This window comes from Strix aluco, chromosome 13 (genome assembly GCF_031877795.1).
Source record: "Strix aluco isolate bStrAlu1 chromosome 13, bStrAlu1.hap1, whole genome shotgun sequence".
Taxonomy (NCBI): Eukaryota; Metazoa; Chordata; class Aves; order Strigiformes; family Strigidae; genus Strix; species Strix aluco.
The window spans coordinates 19,754,966-19,767,767 of NC_133943.1; the positions used below are offsets into that span (position 1 = coordinate 19,754,966).

Genomic DNA, 12,802 nt, shown 5'->3' on the forward strand with positions numbered 1-12,802 from the left:
CTGAGGACTTGCGATCGCCGTAAGGACCATTCGGGTATGCGGCGGCAGGCGGACAAGCCCGCGGCAGCGTGCTGGGGCAGCAGGGTGGTGGGCTTCACCAACAGCATGCTGCTGCTGAGCCGCTCCGCTCTCCATCTCCCAGCCTTGTGGTGGTACCTCTTCCTCTCCGCTGACGCCCAGGAGGTGGCCACGTTCACGGTGCAGTACCGGGTGTTCGAAGAAGTGCCGCCGGGAACGGTGATAGGGATGTTGGCTGAGCACTTCGAGGGGGGTGAGAGTGGCGAAACAGCGGACACCTTCCAGCTGATGGAGACCCCCGGGAGGTTCCCGCTGCATGTGGGGAGTGGGGATGGGGTGCTCAGCACCGCCGGGCGGGTGGACAGGGAGCAGCTGTGCCGGCACAGCGATCCCTGCTGGGTCTCGTTTGACGTGCTGGCTGCCCGAAACCTGGCTCTGATTCACGTGGAGGTTCAAGTGCTGGATGTCAATGACAACGCGCCGCGGTTTCCCACACCGGAGCTGGAGCTGGAGATGTCAGAGAGTGCATCCCTGCGGACACGGATCCCGCTGGACCGAGCCCTGGACGCCGATGCCGGCCCCAATGCCCACTGCTCCTACGCCCTCTCCCCCAGCGAGCACTTTGCTCTGGAGGTCGTCTCCAGCTCTGATGGGACAAGGCACGCGGAGCTCGTCGTGGTTAAAGAAGTGGACCGGGAGCTGCACTCTTCATTCGACCTCGTGCTGACAGCCACTGATCATGGGGAGCCACCAAAATCAGGTACCGCTTTAATTAAAGTCATCGTCCTTGACTCCAATGATAACAGCCCCATCTTTGCAGAGAGCTCTTTGATGGTAGAGGTTCGGGAGGATGCTCTGCCTGGGACCCTCCTTGTGACGGTCACGGCCACTGACCCTGACCAGGGCCGCAACGGGGAGATCGAGTACAGCCTGAGCAAACATGCGCCCCCGGAGGTGCTGAGCTCTTTTGGCATCGATGCCCGCACAGGCAGCATCATCCTGAAGCACCCACTGGACTATGAGGAAACCCACGCCTACGAGCTGGATGTGCAAGCCCGGGACCTGGGTGCCAACCCCATCCCAGCGCACTGCAAGATCCTGGTCAAAGTCCTGGATGTCAACGACAACGCTCCCGATGTCCACATCACCTGGGCTGCACGGGTGCCTGTGCTCTCTGAAGCCCTCCCCAAAGACAGCTTCGTGGCTCTGGTGACGGCCAGCGACCCCGATTCAGGAAGCAACGGGCAAGTGCATTGCTCCCTCAGTCAAGGGTATGAGCACTTCAGGCTGAAGAGGACCAACAGCCACAGCTACGTGCTGATGACCAACGCCACGCTGGACAGGGAGCTGCGTGCCGAGTACAACCTGACACTGGTGGTGCGGGACCAGGGTGACCTCTCCTTGGCTGTGTTGAAGCACCTCACTATCTGCATCAGCGACGTCAATGACAACGCCCCCTCCTTCGAGAAGGCCACCTATGAGGTTGCCGTTGCTGAGAACAGCGAAGCACCTGCCTTCCTGCTCACCGTCCGTGCCAGTGATCCTGACCTGGGTTTCAACGGGAAAATCACCTACAGCATCCTGGACTCCTCTGCTTCAGGTCTGGTCTCGATCGACCCCGTGACTGGGGATGTTTTTGCCCTCCAAGCTTTTGATTATGAGCAGATGAGGAGCCTGGAGTTCCTGGTGACGGCGGAGGATGGTGGTCACCCCAGGCTGGCGTCCAATGTCTCTGTCAGGCTGGCTGTGCTTGACCAGAATGACAACGCGCCTGTCATCATTGCGCCAGCGCTGGCGGGAGGCATGGCCACGTTCTCCATCTTGGTCAATGCAGACACGGGGTGCTTCTGGGTGGCCCCTGGGAACGGGAGCACTCAAGGGACTGCAGCGGTAACCAATGCAACCCTCGTGTCATGCACCAGTGCTCCCCTCCTCTTCACCGTCACAGCCAGGGACGTGGACTCTGGCATCAACGGGGCTCTCCGGTATGATTTGGTGGGTGGGGATGATGCTGGGCTTTTCATCCTGGACCCTCTCTTGGGGCAGGTCTTCCTCAACGCCAGCAATGCCAGCAGCCTCGCTGGCAGCGAGTGGGAGCTGGTGATCCAGGTGAGCGATGGGGGGAACATCCCCCTGCACACCCTGGCCCGGGTCCGCTTAGTTTTCCGGCATCATGGGGCTTTCTCCAAAATCTCAGCCCAGGATCCCGGGTGGCTGAGCCCCTCTGTGGTGGCTGTTATCTGCCTGGCTGCTCTCCTGGGCGGGTGCCTTCTCCTTTTGGCTTTAACCCTGTCTTTGCGTAAGAAGGAGAAGAAGGACGGCATGGCCTACAACTGCAGGGAAGCAGAGGATGCCCGCAGGCAGCAGCAGCTCAAGAAGCCGCACAGGCAGATCCAGAAGACGGATATCCACCTCGTCCCGCTGCTCCGGGGCCGGCCCCGGGAGGCTGAGCCCCGCCATCCCTGCCAGGAGGACCTGCCTGGCACAGCCACCCCCATGCCAGGGGGTTCCCTGCAGGCTCCCCTCCACCTCACCCCTACTCTCTACAGGACCCTGAGAAATCAGAGGACCCAAAAAGACTCAGATGAGCAGCAGGGGACCTTCAACCTGCCCGTCCTCCAGCGCCGGCCCTGCCAGCCCCACAGACCGAAAAATTTGGCCAAAGAGGCTGTGAGCCCCCCGGATGCACCACCGCACTGCAAGAGCTTGGTGAAGCCATCGCAGGGGCCCATGGGAGAACCCCCCCTGCCACCCCACCAGCCCGTGGGTGCCGGGGGACCTGGGCAGCCCCAGCCCCACCAGCACATCCTCAGGAGCCTGGTCCGGCTATCGCTGGTGGCGCTGGCAGAGCAGAGCCCCACCGGAGAGTTTGCGATGGAGTCACCCCCGGTGCAGGTAGGAGCTGTTCCACGCATGGACAGAGGTGTGTGTCCCCCTTCCCCCGCTGCCAAATCCTTCCTTGCCCGGGTCTTGCACACCCTGGGGTGGTGGGAATGTGCAACCCGATGGACTTTGGTTGGTCTCCTGCCAGCCCTGGGCAGAGGTGCCCCAGCAGTAGGGGCTGGGTAGGATGAACAGCCGCCCCGCCACGGACAGGCCCTCCCCACGCCCACCAGGACACCCTGGGAGCTGGGGTCGGGGATGGCTGTCATGGGGAGACGGGGACAATCCCGCGCTCGCTTCCCCAGGGCAGCAGGCTGGCAGGGAACGGCTGGCAGGGACGGCGCAGGGGAAGCGCTGGGGCCAGGTGGGCTGCCCAGCCCCTTGTTTTTCCTCCTGCGTGGGGATGCTGAACCATCTGCGGGAGGAGGAAACGCTATAAAAAGGCCGGGGGGTGTGGGGGGGGTGTTCGGAGGGGACGTCCTGGCAGGAAGCAGCTTGAGTGGCAATCGCCGGGGCTCAACAGGCTTTTCCTGCCTTACAGCAAATCTCCCAGCTGCTCTCCCTGCTGCACCAGGGCCAGTTCCAGCCCAAAACAAACCACAGGGGAAACAAGTACACGGCCAAGAACGGCAGCAGGTAAGGCTGGCTCTCAGCCCTGCCCTTCCCCACGCCCCGTTCCCTCACGCCTCTGCTGCCTCTGCTTCAGCCCCACTGGCCCCAAGAGCCTCGAGACACCAGGGCAGCAGGCACACAAGGCAAAACCTTGTCCCCAGTTTTGTTGACCCAAGATTTGGGAGGCAGGTCCTCCCGTCAGGGGATGGCTGTGCTGTTCTGGTCCTGGCTCACTGTTGGTATCCAGTGATTTCCTAGAGCTGCTCTTTGTCTCCTTCCTGGGGCACCTTTGGCAGCTCCTTCCATACTCACCTGAGCTCCTCCATGGCCACGAACCATCTGCCCATCCTTGCTGGGGGAACACTGATGTGTTTGAGTGTGATGGAAAGGTACACTCAGGAGCACAGAGGGTCGCAGCTTTGGAGGTAGCAGCATGAGGGTGAGTTTTCTCATGGCTCCGGGTACTTTCTTAGATTCTGTTGCCTGTTGACATGAGTTCAGGGCCAGGAGGTTAGTGAGGGAGACACTGCTAGCAGGGACGAGGACTGCTATCCCAGCTGTGCGCTGAAGATGCTCCCAGAGACAAACTTTATGGCATTCCTATTAAATTACACTGTTGACATCTTTGGATGAAGGCTCCTGAGGCTGCCAGGGCTTCATCACTGCCTCGCCATGTTCCCCCTGACCCCACCTGCCCAGGCCATGGGCAGACCCAGCTTTCTCCACCCTTCTCATCATCATCTCCATCTGCTGAGGATGGAGAGGGAGGGAGAGCTGTCCTGGGGCTGCTGGGGCAGGGTGCTCCTCCGAATTCACGGGGAAGAGCCAGCAGCTCCCCGTTTGCTCAGGATCTCCCTGCAGAAGGCTAAAAACCCTCTTGGGCAAGAAATGTGGAGCAGCCCCATGTGTAGCCCAGCGCCCAGCCAGGGCCCAGTTTTCAGAGGGTCCATGGCACTCCTGATGTCAGTGCTTTTGTTCATGTGTGTGTGGTGGTGTTTTTTTTTAAAAAAAAAAACAAAACCAAAACTCATTAATTGGCAGGGACTGAAATGATTATACCTTCAGTACTGTGAACGATGCACTGAGAGGACACCCACACCCCACCTCTGGGTCATTTTATGAGGGATAAAGACAACCACCTTCAAAGCAATCGGTGAGGCAGGGTCGTATTAAGCGTTGAAGTGTGACTTGAGTGTTTTGGCCCCCTCTCAGGGCTGCGGGGCTGGATGCTGACTGCCTGAGCACGAAGGACAGCGGGCACGGCGAGAGCGAGGCAGAGGACCGCGATTCGGAGAGCGGCTTTGAGCTCTCTGTGCAGCAGCTGGTGGGAGAGGAGCTGGAGACCCTCCTGGAGCCACAGGCAGGTGAGGTGGCCTCATACTGGGAGCATGCTGGGGCTGGTGGGGGGCTCCAGCAGCAGGATCTCCTCAAATAACACACTAATCCCATTCAGAAGATAAAACTGGCTGGGCTGCAGCAAGCCAGGTGACAGCTCATCTCCTAGGCTGGCTCTGACTGTGGCAGATGCTTGGGACAGCATGTATGGACCATCCTATGCTTTTGGTACCAGGCAGTTTACATCACAGGGACTTGCTGAGCTTCACGTTGGATTTTTTCATGTGTTTAATCACTCTTGGTAGATTTTTCCTCCCATGGATCTATCTGCTGTTGTTCAGTGGATTTGTGTGGTTGACCTCTGTTGCGTAGGGGTGAAGTCCAGTTTAACTACGCAGCATGTGACCTGTTTCTCATGCTGACCTGAGCCCCTTCATTTCATGGTCTCCTAGTCCATGCAGAGTGAGAAAGGTGAAGAGTTGTCCTCATCAAGCCCCTCAAGATATTAAATATCCTTTGAGCCCCATCAGGCTCCTATTTCCTACCAGGCTGAACTGGCCCAGTCTCATCTCCTGTGACCAACCTGATACTAATTTTAGTGTATCTTTTATGAGACGTGGTGACCAGAATTGTGTGCAGTGTTCAGGATACATCTATGCTGGTGGTATAAGGAGGTCTTCTGATTTGTTCTTCATTCCTGTCCTGCCCAAGCTCCATGCTGAGCTCTGTTACCAAACTTCACAATGACTCCCGAATCCCTCCTCTGTGTGGTGGAGAGTTATCAATACATGATGTGTTGTTCTCCGTGACAATTACCCAGCAGTTGGTGACACGGAAATCCACCAGCCACTTTTTGCTCATGGCATTAGGTCCTTCAGCAACATTCTGCTTTTATGTCACTGGGTGTTTTAGTAGAGTCAACACCAACGTCATCCACTGTTGGACAGATACTCTAGGACTCCACTAATGACCTCCCTTTGTGGGGAAGATTATTTATTCCTACCCTTGCTTCCCAGCTTTTAACACATATTAGTGCTTAACAAGAACGTGGCTGTTAATTCAGGGACAGCTCACGTCCCCTGAGAGCCTGGCTGGTGCACTCCTGCAAGCTCAGGTGTCCTCTGTCAACCAGGACTCTTCATCCACCTCTTCCAAAGATGCCAACAAATTTGCAAAATGCAATTCCCTGCCTTGCAAATGTCACCTCAGTTCTTGTCCAAATAGCAGGTACTCGGCTATCTGCTGAGTTTCGCATATAATGATTTCTATGAATCTGCCTGCACTAGATTCACCTTCACGTGCATAAAAACTCATGTCACAATTTCTACCTTCCCCTCCTCTGATACCGTATTCATTTGAAGCAGTAGTTAACGAACAGCAGTTAATAAACCAAGCAATTTCATATCTGAGTTCCTCTAGCACTCCAGGGTGAATACCATCTGGGTCTGACATTTTCTACATGTTCCTTTTATTGATTTGTTCTAAAAATCTCTTCCACTGGCATTTCAATTTGAAAGAGTTGGGCTGACTCATGTCCTGTAGCAGAAATTTCATTGTGGAGCCTCTGTGCTCCTCCACAGCACGAGGAACTCATTGAGGTTTGCTGCTGTGGTTGTTTTAATTCCAGAGCTGGGCATTTTCTGTGCTCTCGCTTAGAGGGAGAACCATGCTGCTTCTGTCTGTTTGTCTTCCTGCCCTTTTATTCTAATAAGGAGCCAACGAGGGAAAGGCTGAGTGAAATGAGAGCTGAAAGCTTCCCCAGATTCCTGCAGCCAACAGCAGGGAGAAAACAGGCTGCCCAGCTCCATCCCATGGCTGTACTGGCACGCACTAGTCCCAGTAAAGGGACTGGCTGACCTGCTCAGCACATCTGCCCAGATTCAGTCCTCCCCAGAAAGCTAGCATCCTAGAAAATCTGTGCTATGGGGAGGCATAGCCATGAAATGCCATCTCCTATGCTTCTTGCATTTGATAGAAAAAAATCCCTTTTGCCAAATCACTGGAATTTCAGAGTGAACACCAGCGGTGCATGCTGAGGCTATGCCAGCGTGGCTTCCTGCCCACACAGTACTGCTGGACATGACAAAAGAGGCTGCCCTGTTTCAGCAGTGAAAAACAACCTTAACCATGAGCCCAGACCTTCCCAAAAAGGCAACGGAGCGCAGACGACAGAGCTGCTGGACTCCTTCCTCCTCTCCCAAACACAAACAGAGAAGTGGACTTGCATCCTGAGAGAGGGAGGAAGGAAGCATTGCTTGTGCTCAGGAGTATCATAACAGCTGGCTGAGGCTGTCTGGGCCTTTGTGCTACTCACAGCGGGGGGGAACTGCACGAATAATCTGTCCCAACCAGCTCTCTGGCTGTTTATGCTGTGAGCTCTCAGCACCCAGCACTGCCTATTAACACCTATCTCCCACCAGCGAAACAGAGCGCTCCCAGCAGCAGATGAGAGATATAACTTTATTGATTATAAAAACAACCTCTGCTCCCGAAACACCATTAAAATAAGGCAGTAAAGAGTTATCGGTCAAATTAAACATACCTAATTACAAGGTTTCATGGCCACGGGACCATCAGCTCACGGCGTCTTGGCTTTCCCTGCAGCGAGCAGACTACTGCTGTGCCCTGCTCTAGAGCTGAAGTATCAAAATATTCAGGGAATGCAGCGGCTTCTTGCAGATTGAGGAGGAGAACTGTGGATGTTTTACAGAAAAAACATGGGACTTCAGCACACTTGGGAGATCTCTTAAGGAACAGTCACTGTGACTGAAAGAAAATACTGAGATTGCAGAAAGCCTGGAAGTTAAGCATCACAAAAGAATTTTGGGGCTTCAGCTGAAACAAATTCTAAATGATGTCTCTGCCCTTCAATCCTTACCAGGTTTGAATCCCAGCACTCACCCCCATCCCACCCCAGGACATGGCTGTTTTCAAAGGAAAAGGACTAATTACTTAGTTGGCTGAGGAAGGAGACCTGTCTCAGTGATTGACTCGCCACTGACCAAGGACTGTGTGTCCCAGGCTGTGGCAGGGTATCGATTATCTTCTGGAAGCAGCATGATAAGTGCATTAGAACAGGGACCCTCCTTTCGGAGGTCGCTTTCTAAGTCAAAGCCCCATAATTATTGACAGCAGCTCTTGCCATCTGATCGGGACTGCTGTGTTTTGTTACCAAACACCAGTTATTTATTTTGCTGCTCTCTAAGTGTTTCACAAACCTGGCGGTCGCTTCGCACCTCCCGGTGGTTCTTGGTTACTCTTTGCAAATGAAGCCACGCGGGGCTGGAAGGCAGCGCCTGTGCAGCACATCACGGAGTCTTGTTTACCAACTGCAAAGCTCTACCTTAAAAAACAAGAACTGCCATTTCCTTTCCTGCCGTCTGATGAGGAAGCTATTCCAGGCTCACCCCTGCTATGGAGTCCTTCCTTTAATTTCCAGTATATGTTTATTCATGGACAGTTATAATCACTTCTTCTTTTGCCAACACTATTTTAAGCATAAAGATTTCCTTTGTCGGTGCTTATCTCATCGACAGGTTGCAGTCAGGTCCCCGGTGAGCATTTGCTTCCTTAGGCTAACCAACCTCTATCTCTTGGGGTCTCTACCACGTCAGCCTGGACTCTCTCCCGTTTTCATCTCAATCGTTTTCTCTGCACTTCTGTCATTTCAGATCCTCTTTCCTACAGATGGATAATCAGATTTGTATGTAATACTCCTAATCAGGTCTCGCCGGACCTAGTAACAATGCCACAGATATGTCTTCATGCCAACAGGGAATACCTTGACCAACACACTGTATGATTTCATTTGCTCATTTTGGGGCAGAATCACATTACTGGTACACTAACGAGCCTGCAGCCAACACCCACACTAGGCTCCCACTGCTCCTCATCTGTTTCCAATTGACAAACAACTACTTTATAGCTCAATTTTTTGTTACAAGTCTTCAACCATCCAGCTGTGCATTTTATAATCCAGAATTTCATTCCACTTCTGCTGTTACTGTTTTCACAATAACCCATTTCTTTTCAGCCTCAATATGCCTGCTTAGTAGCAAATTCCCACCCTAGGGTGACCCTTAAGGGAAGTCCACTAGTGACCTTCTTTCTGTCCAACACTTCTCATTTGAAAGCTTTCCACTGTTGTCTCCCCTTTAGCCAGTCCTAGACCCTCACTTTCTCTAGCTTTGCTAACCATTTAGTGAGGTGCCACTTGAGGCTGCAACAAATGAGAAAGCAAAGTGATCCTAATATACAATAAAAAAAAACCAAAACCCAAAACCACAAAAACCCCAGTAGTTTTAAACCAGTTCTAGTTTCTTTGGTTTTTTTAAGCTGCTGGTTTGAATGATGCTGCTGGTAGCTTATCTCTAGACCTGTTTACAATCACTCCTCTCACAGCTGATTTCAGCAGTCTCATTTCTCAATTTTTTTTTTTTTTTAATTTTTTTTTTTTTTTCCTTCTTCTCTCCTGTGGTCTCCTCTACTCTATGTCTCACCAACAGTTCTTGTTTTCACTCCCTCCAGAGCTGGCCCTCAAGAGGCTGACGGCTGCTGACCCAGAATGGGTGGCTCGGCTCTCCCTGCCGCTCACCAGTAGTTACAAGGACAACATCTTCTCCCCCGACTCCCCGCATTCACCTCAGGATGAGGAAGCTGCAAAGCAGGAGAAACCAAGGACCTTTGAGACCTTTGGCAAAGGTGCTGGGGCTGACACGAATGCTGCTGGGACAAGACTGGCCAGCACTTTCCTTTCTGAAATGAGCACCCTCTTTGAAATGATTTTGTCCCAGAAGGTCCAAGTCCACAATGAAACAGGCTCGGGGCTTCTGCGGCAGCTGTCGGCACACGGGAAGAGCCTTCGACTGGAAGACAGCGCTCCTGTTCTGTAGGCAGCTTGGCGGCTGTGATAAGGAGATAAGAGTCAGACAGAACTTCTTTCTGCACTTGGGGCGCACATGTGCTTTAACAGGGTCATTGTATCATCCATCTCTAGACTGATTACGACAGGCATATTTCTTCCTTTGCCTCACTCCATCAAATTTCTCCATGACTGATTTCACCTTGTTTAGTTCCCTTCTACCTGCCTGTTCTTGCCTTACTAGCTTTCCTCCTCTTCCACCCTCATTTTTCACCTTACCATCACACTCAAGTCACACACCAGCAGGAGGGCCCTCTCCTCCCAGGGCAGGCTGATTGGGGCGGGGGGGGGGGGGGGGTGTGGGATTAACCACAAGCACAACACAGTCAGCTACATCCACCTGATCACAGACTGTGCACCACGGACGGTAAAATATCACAGTCATGGACTTTGCAACATGCTGCAGAGTTGGGCTCCAGAATCTCAGTTCTTATTTAAATAAAATTGTTTTTTTCCTAACACTACCACCTCTGGACCAAGATGCAGTATAGCTGACATGATGATGTATCTGCAGAAAGCCTAAAATGGCAACTCAAAAAGAGGAGATCTGCTGGTTGTCTCCCGCTGATCCTTTCAGCTTTTGTGGTTCTACCACTGTGAACGTGGTATTTTGTAAAACACCCCAAAATCAGCACTGGCATCTCTCCTATGGCTGCACTAGGTGCCCACAATTTCTTTCTCCATGCTCTCTTTCGAGGCCACTGGATTTTGGAGCGTAGTCCTTGCCCAGAAGCAGACAACAGATGGCTGGAGTCTGCCAAAGGTAACCTGGGAAAAGGGAAGCGTGAAAACACCGTTTAGAAATATTCAGTCACAAGCTTCAACCATATTATGGGCTTTCACTTTGATCTGTATGTATGTGAGCTATAAGGCAGTTTTAGGATAATAGCATGTGTAAAAAAACTAAAATGTGGATATTAGTAACAAAGAAAGAAGCACACAGGTGGTGTTAACCACGGGGATTTGCGCTCACAGAGAATGGAAAGACAACAATGGCATAAGCATCTGGAGCACACCTGTAGGCTTGCGCAGCGGTGCACGGATGGCAGGTAAGTGCTTCTGGACAGTGCAAGCACAGGACTCTCTTAGTACCATAGTTTGTGCCTTCCAACTACGATACAAAACACCAGAACAAATGTGGGGCATGGTGGCAAAGTGGCTGTACGGGTGGGAGGAGAGTCAGGCTATGGGAATGCGGGTAAGCCACCACCCCGCTGCTAGCAGCACACAGTGCTTGCTGAGTGACTACAACAGCAAGGCCTCCCCTCCGTCACACTGCAGGCCAGCAGCATACACACTGCTTGCTTTCCTTCACCACCTTTACATTAAAAATACTCCACAGGCACCACAGTTCACAACACAGCTTTCTCCACAGCTAATTTGCTTATGGCGGGGCTGTCGCACCAGGTGTCTTTGGGTGATCTTTTGGCTTTTGTTTTACTGTTAAGTTGAAGAAGAACAGGCAGCCTGACCCAGCAGACATGATCCTGGAGCATCTCCACTGTCCAACCCATGTTCCTTTTCCATGCACCTAGAGGTGACAGCCCCCTGCTTTTAGTGTGTACACGCACAAGTCACAGCAGCAGACAACCATACAGATAATTTAAAATGGAGTAAATGAGAAAGTTACCCCTTTCTATTGCTCCCAGGACCAAATGACAAAAGCAACAGAGTAAGATTTCCCCAGGTAGACTCTTTAATACCCAAAATATCCACTGTTGTATTTGGAGCCTCCAAAGTGCTTTACAGGTGACCCCATCTCTGACAATAAACTACACTGAAGGGTTGGCCCCAGCCTGCTTATACTGCTGTGCTGCTAACAGAAGTATCTTGCTGTTTTGTTTCACAAACAGGCTCTTGCACTAAAACGATGCCAGTGAGCCAAATTCTAACTGAGATGCAGCTGGGCAAACCTCAAGGGAGGTGTGAGTGTGAGGAGGTGCAGGCCTAAGGGATTCCTCTGCATCCTGGGACAGAGGAACAAACATAGGGACACACAGAGGACAAATACACGGCACAACCTCACATACTCCTCTGCAAACTTACTTTGATGTGCCTGTCAAGGGACAATTTTCACAGAAAAATACATTATAATAAGCAGATTAAAAAGCAGACAAATTCCTCTCTCTTGGTTCAATTTCCTGCAAACTGCTTTCAACCCCCCAAGCCTTACCCCCGTCCTGTCCTGACCAATGTGTAAGCATGCTGTGGATTATCACAGAATAGGAAATCCACCCGAGGAATTTCCTGCTAATTGTATCCTGCTTGATAAAGGAAATGGTCTAAGAAAGTTTGGTCTGAGCAGAAAGAGAGACCAGACTAGAAGAACAATCAGATGTGTTGAGCTCTGGCTGTGCCCCTCCCTTGGTGAATGGAGACCATGGCAAGTTCAGGATGGGGCCATTGCCTTTGTTTTTCAGAGCTCAATCTACACAAAGCACCAGAGCCCCATGGCTACAGGAAGCTGGACAGTTTGTACAGATGCCCTTGAACCAGTTTAAACTGGTGTGGACAAATGTCTTTTTCTGGATTCAGCTGCCCCAGTGGAAGAAATTATCATACCAGCTGCTTGCCGCTGTCTGCCTGACAGTGGTTACTGCCCGCTGGGAGCATCCCTTAGCCACTTCAGTGAAAATGAGCTGGCATGCTTAGCAAACATGTACAACATAAATTTTGAAGCAAACCTTGCTCATTGTGACTCAAAGGGGTGTACCCGTGGGAGCAGCTCACTGCCAGAGCTGAAGGAATAATAACTGGGGACCGAAGGACACTGACAACAGTGCAGGATGGCTGAGGACAGCCGTTACTTTCACCGGTTCAGGTGGATCCATAAGCCATATCCCACAAACACCTGTGCTCTAATAATTGGAATTCACTCTCTTGCTTGCACTGGTTTGAAAGCAGATTAAACTGCCACAGTGGCAACGTAGAGAGAAGCCCAGATTGTGCTGGTAGCAGAATCACCGTGGGAACAGCTAGCCTTGAAGTGAGATCAAATTGCCTCAGAGGGTGCAGGCCAGGCCCATCACAGAG

At 52.2% G+C, this 12,802-nt stretch overlaps 2 protein-coding genes across 2 annotated transcripts in view; one reads left to right on the top strand and one right to left on the bottom strand.

Moving 5' to 3' along the window:
- PCDH12 (protocadherin 12) lies at window positions 1–9,740 on the top strand. The gene is made up of 4 exons (XM_074838317.1): window positions 1–2,913; window positions 3,443–3,537; window positions 4,726–4,877; window positions 9,376–9,740. The coding sequence occupies exons 1-4, from the start codon at window positions 37–39 to the stop codon at window positions 9,738–9,740; spliced, it is 3,489 nt and encodes a 1,162-aa protein (XP_074694418.1). The 5' UTR covers window positions 1–36.
- DELE1 (DAP3 binding cell death enhancer 1) overlaps window positions 9,614–12,802 on the bottom strand; it is a 20,198-nt gene continuing 17,009 nt past the window's right edge. The window contains exon 12 of the mRNA XM_074838318.1: window positions 9,614–9,752. The gene's annotated coding sequence lies outside the window, so the exon portion shown is untranslated. The remainder of the gene's footprint in view (window positions 9,753–12,802) is intronic.

Excerpts from the sequence above, each read along its gene's own strand:
- PCDH12 (XM_074838317.1), top strand. The coding sequence starts at position 37 with ATGCGGCGGCAGGCGGACAAGCCCGCGGCAGCGTGCTGGGGCAGCAGG. Across the intron at positions 2,914-3,442 it reads TGGAGTCACCCCCGGTGCAG|CAAATCTCCCAGCTGCTCTC; the intron begins GTAGGAGCTGTT and ends CCTGCCTTACAG. Across the intron at positions 4,878-9,375 it reads CCTCCTGGAGCCACAGGCAG|AGCTGGCCCTCAAGAGGCTG; the intron begins GTGAGGTGGCCT and ends CACTCCCTCCAG.